The sequence below is a fragment of the Chamaea fasciata genome, unplaced genomic scaffold (assembly GCF_029207755.1).
Source record: "Chamaea fasciata isolate MVZ Bird 193981 ecotype frontalis unplaced genomic scaffold, bChaFas1.0.hap1 SCAF_25, whole genome shotgun sequence".
NCBI lineage: Eukaryota > Metazoa > Chordata > Aves > Passeriformes > Sylviidae > Chamaea > Chamaea fasciata.
The window spans coordinates 4,093,021-4,107,623 of NW_027094110.1; the positions used below are offsets into that span (position 1 = coordinate 4,093,021).

The window sequence follows — 14,603 nt, forward strand, 5'->3', positions numbered from 1 at the left end:
CATGATTCTGCAGCCAGAAATCCTTCCTGTGAAGCCACTTGCTGTGCCCATCACCCAGGAAAGGCAAGGAGAGAGATCCTTGGAACCACAGTGCAGGACAGAGCCTCCAGACCCACCAGCATAACTGAATTACTTCCCACAGAATTTAGTTTCCAACAGCCAGCAGCAAATGAGATGGCCTGGCACACTGACGTCCTGCTCAGCCACCAGAAGGAACCTGGGTCTGTATCTGCAGGACAATTAGGCTGATATAATTGGGCAGGAGATTAAACTGCTTTGACATGTCCAGAGTCACCCCCTGAGCCAGCAGCACACCGAGCTGCAGATCTCCTGCTGGGAAAGGGACCCGGGAGGTGGAGGAGTTAACAAAGACCGGGCTGAGCTCTGGACACCTCACTGGGAAAGAGAATCCCCGTTCAGCACAGCAGAGGACTGAATGCTGACTGCACACTCCGACTAATCGGGTGTTCCAGAGGGCAGGAGAGCATGGCACAAGGCTGGTAAAACCAGGAGCACGCTGCAGCTCCATCAGGAGACCCAGACCACACACAGGTACCCACAGCCCCATCAGCTCTTCCAGAGAGTAAGGAAAGAAGAGCCAAAATGTCTCAGTATTTCCAATTTTGGCTCTGCCTGTTCCTTAACTCATTCCGGGTGGTTGTGTCCTTCCTTTCTACTCAGTGCAGGGCAGCAGGACAAGAGGTGGACACAGGGAAAGTCCAGCCCACCCCAGAGCTGGTATTAACACCCGGTGTCCTGAGCTCCAAGAAGGATCAACACACCCAACATCCATTGCAGGGCCGGATTTGACCCAAAAATGCAGGGCTGAGACCCCTGGCAGGCGGAGATCTCCCCTTCCCTCAGCTCTGCTCAGCACCAAGGACACATGAGCATCAGATCCAGGCTCTTGGTGGGCTCAGACCTCGCAACAAATCTGTGCAGCAGCAGCAGTGACTGCCCAGGGCACCTGCCCTGCTCATGGAAAGGATCCCAGACCAAAACTTTTAAGAGGCAGAAAGTGGCTGAGGAGCATCTCCTTCCTGGGCAGCTGTCAGCAGTGCAGAGAGCACCCGGGGCTGAACTGCAGGCCTGGCTCAAGTGAGAAGTCCAGGAGATTTCAAATGAGAAGTTCCTTGGTGGTGCTCAGCCTGGAGGAGACTGAGGGGAGACCTCGCTGCAGTTACAGCCTCCTCGTGGGGGAAAAGGACAGGGACAGGACCCGGGGAAGGGCTGGGGCTGTGCCAGGGGAGTTTAGGGTGGAGATCAGGGAAAGGTTCTTCCCCCAGAGGCTGCCGGGCACTGCCCAGGCTGCCCAGGGAATGGGCACTGCCCCGAGGCTGCCAGAGCTCCAGGAGACTTTGGACAGAGCTCCAGGGATGCCCAGGGTGGGATTTTGGGGTGTCGGTGCAGGGTAGGAGTTGGACTGGATGATCTCTGTGGGTCCCTCCCAGCTCAGGATATTCTGTGGTTCTGTAATTCTGTGATTTCGCTCTTTGGCACTAGCTGGTGACATCCCCACACGAGAGGTTTTTCAGAATGGTTCATTTACACCCATCAGAGGCAAGGGGACAAAGCTGTCACCTCCAGAGTGTCACCTCCCCGTGGCCACAGCGACCAGGAGGGGACAGAGGGGCCGTTCCCACATCCCATCCTCTCCCGTCTCAGCATTCCCGGCCCATGGAGCTGCCCGGGGCAGGAGGAGGGAGGGGAGGGATCATTGCTGTGCCCAGCGCCACCACTCCCAGCTCTGCCCGTGCGGGGCTCAGCTCTGCTCACACACCCGGAGCTCTCTGAGGCTGAGACAGGCAGAGAAAGCGATGAGACTGAACCCCCCAGGCTGATCCCATCCCACCCCAGCAGGGCCCTGTGAGGGCTGGCAGAGGCTGCAGGGCAGAGCTCTTCACTCTGAGCAAATCCCTCTTTCCCAAGCTCCTTCGCAGGCGTTCCACGGGGGATGTCCGAGTTGCCACCGCGAGTGTCCCCAGCAGAGCGCAGAGCCGAGAGCTCCTTCGCCAGGAGAAGCCGCTGCTGCCCCCGAGCGCCGTGCCCGCAGCACCACCTGGTGACGCCACCCGCGCAGGAGACCCGGGCCAGTGAGCTAATGAGCGAGTTAATTCGCCGATTCCTGGCTGGACGGTGCGTGGACTCCGCGCCGCGGTCCCTGCCCTCGCGCAGGGGGTGTGAGGGGTTATCCGGAGCTCCCCTCGCTTCCCAGCCCATCCCTGAACTGCCTTCGGCACCTTCCCTGTGCTCTTTGAGCTGGTTAAACCCCGGGCTGGCAGATGTGTCTTCATTTGGGGAGCAGAATTCACCCGGAGCCCGGGCCCTGCTGCCAGCACTGGCTGCTGCAACACCTCCTTCCTCTGGGAACACTCCGTGCAGATAGGGAAGATAAAGGACTTACACTGGGATTGCCTGGAGACACAAACTCCCAGAGGAAACCAGACCTCCGTTTGGGATTTTGCACCTCGTTCTGCAGTCAACAGCAAACTGCCCTGTCAGATCCAGGGCACAGACCTCGCTGTGCCTGCTGGCTGCTGCAGAGCCACACCAAACTCAAGAAAATTCCAGGTGAATGGCGGCTCCAGAAGAAAATTCCAGACGAATGGGGGTTCCAGGCACTTTCAGAGCTCACTCTTTCCTGTCAGGAAGGTGGTCTGAGACAGATCCACGCTGCAATGCAGATCCCATTGTCCACAGCACGGCCCGAAGGTGTACCCCAGCCCCATAGTCCAGTGGTGGAAATCCTCAAAAGATGTGATTTCCAGACACTTCTGAGCAATTCTTCCACCACCACAAAAGGCTTTTGGTTTTGTGTCTGATATACAAAACAAAAAAGTAAGGAGACTGTCACCCAGGTGTGGTTGGGGTGGCTCATCCTGCCCAGCCCCGGAGGTTGTGTCTGGGGCCCCGAGGGAGGGCAGGGGCTGAGCTGCACCAACAGCAGCTACTTCTGCCCCTGGGCAGGGCTGGGGGTGTGAAAAGGGCCGGCCAGCAGATCACAGAATCCACAAATAGTTTGGTTTTTAAGGAACCTTAAAACTCGTCCAAACCCACCCCTTGCCATGAGCAGGGACTCCTTCCACCATCCCAGGCTGCTCCAGCCTGGCCTTGGACACCCGCAGGGCTGGAAGAGGAACATCAGGGCCAGGATGTTCAGCAGATACAGCCCTGCACACTCAGCCTCTGTGCCCTCTGCTCACTGTTCTGTGCTAAACGTGCTCATCTCTGATGTGTTAATGAGAGGAGCAGGAATTTATACCCCTGCTTTTAAACCCTGCTAATTTAGCAAACATTAGCTCGGTCCCTAAGCATTAACCCAGGTGGAGATCAGCCAGCACCGTGCTGCAGCCCATGGGAAGCAGCGGAAGGTGATTTGGCAAAGAGCAGTTTGCTCATCCTTAAGTGCTTTGTTCTGCTCAATCTGCTCCACCCAACACTGAGCAAAGGACACGGGGACAGCCAGGAATGCAGCTGAGCCCCTGTGAGCCTGTTCAGGCACTGCAGTCACCCAGAGCTCACACGGGGAGGGCGATTGGTAAGGGGAAGGGAGGCCAGAGCTCTGGAGAAGATCCAGACTCATCATCTCAACCCTCAGACAGCAGTAACTCCAAAATCATCTGTGTCTCCAGAGACATCCACACCCCTGGAAGTGCCCAAGGCCAGGCTGGACAGGGCTTGAAGCACCCTGGGACAGTGGAAAGTGTCCCTGCCTGGCAGGGGTGGAACTGGATGAGTTTCAAGCCTCTTCCAACCCAAACCATTCTGAGATTCTGTAACAGATGTGAATTCTACTATGGCACCAAGGGGTTGTTTAGCAGCCGTTTCTAATCCTTGGTAGGATTTTGGGATGGGATTTTTCACCCTGGGCTGAAATGAAAATTGGCAACTGAAGTGCAGCACCGAGTGATGGGGTGAACAGCTCGGTGTCACTGGAGCAAGCCAGGAGAATTAATTAAAGCCAGGAGAATTAGACCCAGGGCATTAAAGAGAAAGCAAATCCAAGCAAGCCTGAGCGGAGTCAAACAGAGGAGCTGCAAACACCAGATGCCAGCCCAGGCACAAAGGCCAACACCAAACACCCAAAGAGCTGCAGCAGATGGGCAGGGGGAGCTGGGAGTGCTCACACAGCCAGGCAGCACCTGGCAAAGAGGAACAAAACCCCCTCTGAGACCTCCCCGCTCCTCTGCCAGCTGCAGGGAGGCTGAGCAGGGCACTGAGCCCCACTGGTGCCCAGCAGTGCAGAGCCAGCTCCACGCCGTGCTGCCAGGGTTTGGGCTGAAAGTGCAAAGGTTCAGCTGCAAACCACCTGTAGCTCTGGGCAGGGAGCAGAGCCCAGCAGGTGCAGCAGTGAATGCAGGTGCTCTTTGTTTCAGCGAGAACAGAAGCTTCAGTGAAGCTCACTGAACCTTTTCCTAGCACACAGCTCTCCTCGAGGAGCCTCTGTGATGCTCAGCCACCACAGAATAAACAAAAAGTGAGAGAAAAATTCGGGTTTGTTACGAGCCACAGCCTGAAGGGAGCTACTGGTACGTAACAGACCTGCCTGGACCAGAGCCCTCACCTGGGTTTTGTAGTTCAGACACACGCCCAGGCTGGGAGGCATTCCAGGCTACCAGAGCTCTGCCTCACTGCCTGCAGAGAAATCATTCCAAGGGAATCTTAGCTCAGGTGCAAACTCACTCCCCTCCCTTCTCACAGCTCAGCTGGGGCACTGCAGGAGCTGCAATCATTGCAGGACTCCTGTCCGAACCAGCCAGACACGTCCCTGAGCTGGGCCACAGCCCCAGCTCTGCCAAGCTCACTTCTGCCTTTGGTCCCGAGCAGGAGAGTCAGGACCGTGCTCCAGCAGCAACATCCACACCAAAAATGGGATTTACCAGCGGTGGGCAGCAGCTCAAAGCACATCCACCAAACTGCAGCCCCAGGGGAGGGACACAGCAGAATTCCAGGTGTGCAGCTTTTTCACTGTGTGCAAAAGGTCTAGAGACCTCCAGACCCTTGTGTTTCATGCCCAGGTGCAGATAAATGTGACAAATCGCTTTCTGCAGCCTCACCTGGGCTCCTGCAGCCCAAATTTCCCCCTATTTCCACACCGCAGGTGTTGTCAGGAAAGTATTTTGCCAGGTGTGAATCCGTGTCTGATGATGTGCAAGAAAGAAACTCAAATTGAAAGAATGATTTTTCTAATTTAATAGAAATAAGCAACCAAAATGGGTTCCAAACAATGCTTCAAACTGAGCTAATACAACTTCTACAGCACATTCCAGAGCACTTAACAAGAAATATTTACAGGCAGCTAAAATATTAAATAACCAGGGAAAGAAAATTTCTTGTTTTTTAATTACACACCAGCAAAAGAACACAGGAACAGAACAATTAGAAAATGATAACTTTTAAAAAAAAGTTAAATAGGATGATTCAGATAATACAATATCACAGAAACAGCACTTGTTGTTTTTTTTTTTTGAAGAATCATATTAAAAGATGAGGCAAGTTTATTATGTGCAAAATGAGCCAGCCCCAGTACTGGAAGCAGGAAATAATTGAAGAACCAAAGAATGCCATGATTTAACCCTTCCAGGAGAATGTTTACATGTAAAACAAGCTTTGCACTGCACAAATCTGTATAGGAGTATTTACATGTGTCCTGGTGTTCTGAGCCTTGCAGGTGAGCACAGACGTGCCAGGGGAGCTCACTCCAGACTGAATCCTGCCAAAGTCCAGCTTACAAAATATTCCAGTACCTGTCTTGGTAGAAATCCCATAAATTCTAAAGACAGCAGCCTCGAGCTGTGATTTCACTCCACAGAAAAGGCCCCAACTGCATTTCATACATTTCACAGTCCACTTGTAATAAAGATTCCCAAATTAACTGCGATTTCGGAAAGCTGATTCAATCCTGATACACTAAAAAGCAGAGAAAAAAAGGATCCCCATAAGCCAAGTGGAAGTAGGTGGAAGAGTTACTGCACACACACTTTGAGAAGACAAAATAAATCGCCATACCCAAAGATACAATCCATATGTGCCATCTGTGTAAACTGCGGCATTTACATTTTTATTTTTAAAAAGTGCCTCCATTATTTGCTCAAACAGCTACTTCTTAAAAAAATATGGAACTTTCCCCAATTTTTTTTTTTTAAATAAAATGCCATACTCTATATTGTCAGGAACTGCTGCACACTTTATTTTTAAAAGCTAGGCTTGGTGATTTGCATACAAACTTCCCTATAAAATCGTTATCCAAAGGAAAGGATTCCTGTCATGCTGACAGGCAGCTGACAAAGCAGTTTTATTGCTTTTTTTTCCGAGGAAGAGAGTGAGAAAAACAAGGAAAAGCCAACTGGGAAAAGCCAATTCCCAGCACACTACACACATGGCTTCAAAAATACTGTTGCAACAACCTAAACTTTTCCAGCTCAGCCACAAGCAGGTGATAAAACAGAAATTTGGGCTCATTTTAAGGACTTTTCCATTAGCTTGAAATGTTTGCTCCAGCATAAAGAGTGTCACAGTGAAGTGTCACAGTGACATCCCACACAGAGCAGCAACATCTCTACTCCTAACCAAGCATTTCTGTTTATTGGGGAAAGCCCCTTTTTTTGGATAATAGCTCTGCCTCATTGTGCTCTAGGCCACTTAATTCCAGGGCACAACTAAATAAAACCCCTGAGCCCATTTAACTGTTGAATTCCCACCGGACACCAGGAATTGCAGGGCAGGACAGCTGCTGAGGTCACTGAGCAGCTCACACTGGGCACTTTGCACTCTCATTTCAAAAGCAAATTGACTCTTCCTTCTTTGGATTAACTTAAAACTACAGGGGCATCAAAAATTCTCGGCCAAAATGGATTTTTTTGGGAGTATTTTAAATGAGAGCAGAGTTGCACCAAGTGCCCGATTCCTCCTGCCACGCCGTGGGATCACAGTTTTACAGGATTTCCTGATGGAAACTGTGCTCTGATTCCCCAGGTAAAAGCACTCACACACCGCACACCCAGCAGCTGGCAGGGAGAAGATGCCCAGAGAATTGGCGGCTCATTAATCCCTAACCCACTAATTTGCTGCTGAATGAGTTACAAACGGAGAGGCACCAAAAATCGTTTCCACTGAGCAAAGCCTCCCCAGTTCTGTGATGAACACCCAGACTACAGGATCAGGGAAGGGATTAGCAGATTTTACCTACCCTTCCAAATAATTTCAAATAGAACTTTGCTGCTTTGAAAACAATCACTGAATTGCTGGTTTGGGAGTTCAAAAACGAAGGGGAAGAAGAACAAGAGAACGATTTGTTTCCTTGTATGAAAGAAACACTTGAGATTTCTTGCACACATTCAAAATCCCACATAATCCTACAGAGCACTGGGGAGTGGATGGGAGGAGCAGCTCTGGAGGGTCAGTGGGGTCTGGGCAAGGGCAGAACTCAGGCTCAGCAAGGTCCAGTTCAGCAAGGTCCAGCTCAGCTGCACTCCTGCCGTGCAGAAGATGCTGAGCATGAGCTGGACAAGTTCTCCACCTGAAGAGCTGGAGAGGCCACCTCAAAGGAAAGGCTGTCCCAAAACACTGGGAACTGCTCTGCGGGCTGGGTGGGGAGCAGAGGGTCCTGTTCCTGCAGCAGCCAGGGGACACCAGCCTCCCTGGAGGGTGTGGGGCGAGTCCTTCCCCCTGAGCTCCATCTGGGATTCCCCCACGCCCATCCCGTGCTCTGGCTCATCCCCAGGGTCTCTGCAGGATCCAATCCCCACCTGCTGCCCGGGGAAGAGCTCAAAAGGTACCAGAAGTGCCATCAAAACAGGAGCCCCGAGTGAAGAGAGTTCACAGAATCTTATTTTCATGATAATTTTAATGATATTCCTTTTGCAAAATGAAGCTGAGAAACTAGAAATGCATAAATAGGCAATACACAGAGCCATGAAATGATCCCTTGTCACTACCAGCGTCCTATTCACACGTCAGCCTTTCCACAGGCAAAGTTGTTGCTCTTTGTCAATTTAATAATGTTGAAGTGGAATTCCTTTTCCTTTCACATACAAACTGGTAAAAAATAAATTTAAAACAGCACTGGTAAAGTCTGAGAAATTAAAAAAAACAAAGCCAACCAGTTTGAGTTTGAAGTGTAACACTTGAGTAAAGAAGTGAGCTGGAAGTTAAAAACATCTTCAGTCCCCTCATTTATTGCAAGAGGGAGAATCCCAAGGTACACAGACCTGGTTCTTATAAAAGAAACCAAATCTGCAGTGATTTGCATAAAGACTGCTTAGAGCATCTCTCAATTTGATATTGTGCTAAAATATTTCTCTTTACCATGCTGGTAAAGCGTGTACAATGTCACAGGAATTGCTGAGCACACCAAACCCCCAGGGAACTCCCACAGAGTTGCTGGATCCACACAAATGATGGCAAATGGAGAATCTGCCATCTCGAGCTCACTGGTTACATGAATTCTTCAACTTCCTTGAACAAGATCAATATGAAGGCCAGAAATTGTATTTATTTCTAGTACTGACTGGCGTCAGTAAAGAAAACAACTTCTCGAGCTGTAACTCCTTGTGATTCCATGATTTCTAAGCAGGAATGCTGGGATGGAGGCAGTGCAAGGGAAGGCACTGCAGAGGTGCCTCTGGGGTCACTGAGGGAATTGGGAAATTGTTCTGTTCTCACTCTTTGACCAGAAACCACTCAAGGCCAAACCCTGTGCAAGTGCTTTGTTCAGTGGATGGACAGGCAACCCAAACTCAGACTGATTCCAATCTTCCTGCACTTTTCCCTCACAAGCTGCTTCTGAAGAAAGTTCTGAGAAGTACTCTAAGAAAAATAAGACAGAACCTCAAAATGAATGCAATGTTAGAAATAGCATATATTACAAATCTTTTCTTGATAGGAACAATCAATAAGAATACATATTAGCTTAAAAACAGCTCAGCAAATGTTGCTGACCTGCAAGAAATCTCAATTCACTATTTACAAATAAGACAAAGTGAATACAGGAAATTTTACACATTTGGTAGTTAATAGGTTATTGTTTGCCAAGTGGTCTATTAGAAACTGATATTTAGGAAGACTGGAAAAACACCCCAACCAGTTATTACCTCTTCAGTCTACATTTTAAGTACAGAAAACTAGAGAATGAATACTGGAGAGAACATTCTGCCTCGTCAGGGGGTCAGGGACAGATGACAACACTGAGACTTCTGCCATGGATGCCATTAAAATGTTCTGGGTACAGGACTTTTAATAAATACACCTTGTCCTACTGGAAGGGATTGGAGCCAGCAGCTTAGCCTTTCACCTGCCAAAAACTCACATTCCTGCACTCGTCCATTCAGAACAGTTTAATGATTTTTCTTTCTTGTTCCTTTTGCTATACATGAAATGGAGTAAAGAAAGCAAAATGTCAACGGTTGGATCGACACAGAAGATCAGTTATTCACAATCCTGCTTCAATGAGATGATCAAAGCAATGACCAACACACACTTGAGTGGACACAGAGGGGATTTCAGGAGCTCTGCTCACAGTTTGCACTGCAGTGTAATGCAAGGTACAGTCACTGAGTGGGTCCAGTCCTGCTGATCGTGTCACTACAGTCTGATCTGTACATGGAACTTTTCCTATCAAATCTGCTTCTCTTCAACCTTCCTCCACCTCTGTCTGTGAGACCAGGATGAGTGTGTCCCCTCCATCAGGAAAAGAAAGAATATAGCAAGTAATCAAGGAAAAAAAAAAAAATACAAACCACCAAAAATTTACAATACAGGTTTTTTTCCCCTTTTGATGCGAATGTTTTTCTGTACAAGTGTTTTTTGTTATCTAATACTGTTTAAAAAGCTATCAGCTTCTTCAAGATGGCCACTGTAGGCATGATAATATTCCAGGAACACTTAAATAACAGTTTTTACAATAAATTTTAGGTCCATCTCATTAGATTACTTTATATGCACTGGTCTCTCATCTGATTTTAGGCGTTTTCTACGTGGTTGTATAAAATCTTCATCGGAGTCCTCAGTTATTTCACCATCATCCTCTTCCTGCTCAAATTCAGGCAAAGGCTGGAAGGTCCTGTCTGAGTAGATCTCTGTAAGTTTATCTTCAAAGTACAATGCAACTGCCTTCCCTGCCTGTGCTACTTCTGAATCAGCCTGTGGATGAAAGAAGACAGGAATATTCACCTGTTGGAAATGCACATCCCTTCACCAAGTGTGCATGGTCTGAAACGCTTACCTTCAAATTAATCTCTTGTGTTTCTGCATAAACTTGAACAACTTTCATCATCTAAAAAGGATACCAGAGTCAAAAAAAATGAAATTATAATCCTTTCTAAAGTTACGAGATCGCACAGGATTGGATGACTAAAGTCAGCCATAACAACGACACAGTTTGTTATGGTTTGTTAGCTTTAGTTCCCAAACTTAGGCAGCAGGTTTAAAACAGTCTTAGGTGGTAAATAAACCCTCAACAGAACACACAACTTTTGTACAAGTGGCTCCCAGCCATTTTCTACTCATGACTGCTTTCTTCTGGATAAACTGGAGTTGCCTGGACATGATTGTGGGAAAGTCTCCTTTGGAGGGGAGATTCTTTCCTGGGGATTACCCCACTTGGATTTCTGCTTTGGAAAAGCTTTTGGCTTAGAGGCACTCGACATGATGCTGCTGTGAGAGGTCAGAGTGACTCAACTTTTGCCATGAGCCAGGCAAGCTGAAACACATTTTTTTTTCTTTTTTTAAAAAAGTAAGAAGAAAAAATCACCACATCCCTCAGTCCTTCCTCCCTTGTTGTACTCTGGTCTCTAAGAGCTGCAGCATGTTTTCCTCTACACTGGATGCTTCATTAATTCCCTTGATTGAGAAGTTCACATCATTAATTACCTCATGAACCTCCCCTAATGCAGAGACATAAAGAAATTGGGGCTGTCAAAGTCCCAAATGCTTGTGAGCAGTTCCAGCATCACATCATTGAGCCTGATTTTTCCTAGGCAGGTTTTAATTGTAGCTTTGTGCAGTTCCTTCAGTTTCCTTCTGCATGGGGCCAGAAATGCAGCCCAAACACTGCAAGCTCAGGTTATATTTTACAGACAAATAAGAAATACTGGCTTCTTTCTAAGGTCAGAAGAAAGCCATTCCCTGTGATGCCTTTTGTCATCCTTACTTTAAAGCATCTCAGAGATCAGGAACCCTCTTAGCTCCTACTCTGTTTCAGCACAATATCACCTTTTTTTTTTTTCTTTTTTTTTTTTTTTGATATCCAGATTATTTTTTCCATTGCTCCACTAGCAGTAACACTCAGGCCATTTATCTCCCCAAGCCACATTTCACATATAAGGGGTATTTCATTATCTGATGGGATCATTGCAAAATTAGTAAAAAATACGACCCCATACCCAAGTTATCCACTGAGAACTGGTTTTTGTGAGAGCCCAACTACCAAGGAGTCCAAGCAGGAAGGTTAATAAAAGCCATAATGGCCACAAAGCTTTGCTGGATTCAGCCTGTGTGAGGTACTAAAACCAGAATATCTTCAGAAAGGCAGATTTGTCCTCAGTAGAGGAAGTTTCTCAACAGATTCTACCATGTTTCATGAGTGTAAAACAATTACCTGGGCAGCTTGAGACACTTTCAAGGACTCTTTGGTTGTCTTTACAGCAGTTCCTGAGCATTTCTACAATCAATCTGATGCACAGTAACCAGGTCACCCTGCTCCTCACTCACAGATATCACTGAATGCATTTTAGAAGTTCCCTCAGCTCTCCCAGTTTAGCTAAAAACGAGAAGTTACTCTGCAATTGCCTTGAGTTTTGTTTGGTTTCTAAGTGTCCGATTCAGCATCTGCTCCAAAAGCAGAAGTTACAGCTGGGAGCAGAGCCTTTCACAGGACAAGCTGCACAACCAAGTTGAAAAATTCATCTAAGATTCATCTAAAATTCATCTAAAATCACAAATGGTGCTCAGATTGGAAGTTAACATACTTCATTAAACCTTTCACAGTTCTTGAAGATCAACCGCACATCGGCCACGAAGTCCTCGGGGGTCTGGTAGTGTTGGGAATGTTTCTTCTGCAGTTTCTTCTTCACCGTGGATAAATCCATGGGTTTCTTGATGATTTTGTAGTAGTTTGGTATCTGTAAAAAACCAACAGTGATCTATCACTGAATGGCTCCAGAGCTCACAGCTGAGTTTCTACACTGAAGGTATCAATCCCTTCATCTCATCGCACATTTCAGGCGTGTTCAGCAAAGCAGAACAATCTCCTTTTGTCAAAATGTTTAAAAAGTTCTTTATAAGAGTATGGAGTGACAGGACAAGGGGGAGTGGTTTTAAATTGAAGGAGGGCAGATTGAGATTGGACACTGGGGAGAAATCCCACCCTGTGAGGGTGGTGAGGCCCTGGCACAGGGTGCCCAGAGAAGCTGTGGCTGCCCCTGGATCCCTGGAAGTGTCCAAGGCCAGGATGGACAGGGCTTGGAGCAGCCTGGGATAGTGAAAGGTGTCAGGGTTGAAACTGGATGAGCTTTAAGGTCCCTTCCAACTCAAACCACCCTGGGATTCTCTCTAACCTTCAGTGTCTCTCACAGCACAGCAAAGCTTTCCATTACAGCTACTTCTTTTACGGCTGAAAACACAAGAGTCAAAGCAGCTTCTTCCCTCCTCTCATTCAAAAGTTTGTCCAAAAAGAAACAAAAAGCTCTCTCCTAAAGCATTTTGAGTTTCATGGGTATCCTGAGACATCTTGTTGCAATTCAATAACTGCTAATTGGAAGTATTTTTAAATATCTGTTTTTGAGACTGGGAGTGAAGCATCTGTCTGGAGAAGCTCCAGAATCAGCTGCTCTCCCTCTCAGACCCAGGAAATGCTGGATGACTTCCAGAACTTTTAGACTGATCAAGGGAGACATGCTCCTGGTGGAAGCAGTCAGTTCCTTCCCAAATTCAGCTCCAGACTCTCAGGGCTGTTACACCAAATATAAATCACAGGCTGTTTTTCAGGAGACTCACCGAGGCTGGGACTGGCTCCTGGAACTCAATGCTCAGTTCGTGGCAGTACAGGTAAAGCAGGAGGCGTTCACATTTCTTCCAAAGAAATAAACAGGCTCAGATTAATATTCTTCATTTATCCCTAGTCCAGAGATTCATATCTCCCTACTTTAAACAGGCCTGTACTTTAGCAGCTTAGTACTAGAAAATTAAAATGTAATCCCCTCAACTTAATTAAAAAAGGTGAAGTTCTTAGGAGGGCAGAGTTGAGAGGCAGAACCCCATTTACTGTTCACAAATTTCCTCTTTGTTTTCTCCCTCCTAACCAGAACCCTGGGACTGAAGTCAAGCATGGAGAGACATGCTAATAATACTGCAAAATAAAAAAATAAAATACTAACTACAACCACTTTTACTGCTTTTGTCCAATCACAACCACATGTAACAGAAAAGGACTGAGCTGCAGACTTCTCCCCACAACAAAGTTGAACAATCTGAAAGCAGAGCCAGAGTGTTTCTATAAATTCCCTGTTGAAATATTTTTCCTTGCTTTGCTTGTAATTCCTTTAGAGGAATTTGATTTGATAATACTCTTAGCCCTACGCAATGTTAAAAAAAAAAAAAAAAAAGCTAAGAGTTAAAATAAATTTCTGATTGTCAAGGTCACTAAAATTCCCCAAGAATGCACCTGAATACTCCCAGCGCCTCTCACAGGATGCACTTCAACACACCGAGCTCACAGAACTATTTTATAAGGGTGACACCAACGCTAAATGCAAAGGACTTTTAACTGAGTGCATGTTAAATGATGCATTTAAATCCAGAGTCTGTGTTAATGCTGAACTTTAGCTCCTAAGTGATTCCAGTCCCAATGCACTGGGGCACTCCCACAGTCACCAGCACCTGGAGATGTGGCCAGAGCAGGAAAAGTCTCATTAATCGTTTTGGGTTGCTTTGCAAAGCCATAACCGCATTTGATTTGCTTCAGTCAAAGCCAAACCATCTCCAGTCAGTGGAGGGCAGCTGATGTGATAAAACACTTTTTCCCGGGAAGCAGATTCCTGCAGGTTTGAGACCCACCCTTTGGTCCACAGGACTCAGGCCTTGTGCTGTCTTCCCCTTCTTGCTGTGCTGGGAATTGTCACAATCGTATTCCACTTCGGGTTTGCTCAGGTCTCTGCAGAATGTACATATCCACTCTCCACTAAAGAGAAAACCACAATTATTCCAGACATCCAGGGATAAATTCTCATCAGCGATGACTACGAATAGATTGTGCTCACTCTTACAGATTGACATTCTACTGCAGCAAAGGCTTGGACACCCAAAGCTAAGGAATGACCCCTAATGCTCACAATCATTCTGCCAGTCAAGGCCATTTTTCCTGCCCTCATATGATGCTTTAATACTTTTTAACACTTTCCTCACCTTGCCTTAAAATGAACTTTACACAACGGAATCGCATTGTGAGACTACACAGATAAACAGAACGGGATTCTGTTATCAGATGAACACTGATCAGCTGCACACAAACAACTTAGGCAAGGCCTTGGAAATGTTGTATTTCTGTAGTGTAAGAAACCACCCAGAACAAGCTGCTTTTGGAGGAAACACCAGTTTGGGTTCTGTGC

At 47.1% G+C, this 14,603-nt stretch overlaps 1 protein-coding gene across 3 annotated transcripts in view; it reads right to left on the bottom strand.

Moving 5' to 3' along the window:
• Positions 1-5,169: 5,169 nt before the first annotated feature.
• The window catches only part of TRIM33 (tripartite motif containing 33), a 40,359-nt gene continuing 30,925 nt past the window's right edge, over positions 5,170-14,603 (bottom strand). For 2 of the 3 annotated variants that reach the window (XM_066204115.1, XM_066204117.1), the window contains 5 exons: positions 14,053-14,176; positions 12,994-13,068; positions 11,967-12,119; positions 10,223-10,273; positions 5,170-10,140 (listed from right to left, as the gene is read on the bottom strand). In XM_066204115.1, coding sequence (XP_066060212.1) covers positions 9,928-10,140; positions 10,223-10,273; positions 11,967-12,119; positions 12,994-13,068; positions 14,053-14,176 — 616 coding nt within the window. In that variant the 3' untranslated portion in view covers positions 5,170-9,927. The remainder of the gene's footprint in view (positions 10,141-10,222; positions 10,274-11,966; positions 12,120-12,993; positions 13,069-14,052; positions 14,177-14,603) is intronic. The other variant, XM_066204116.1, reaches the window with a different exon arrangement.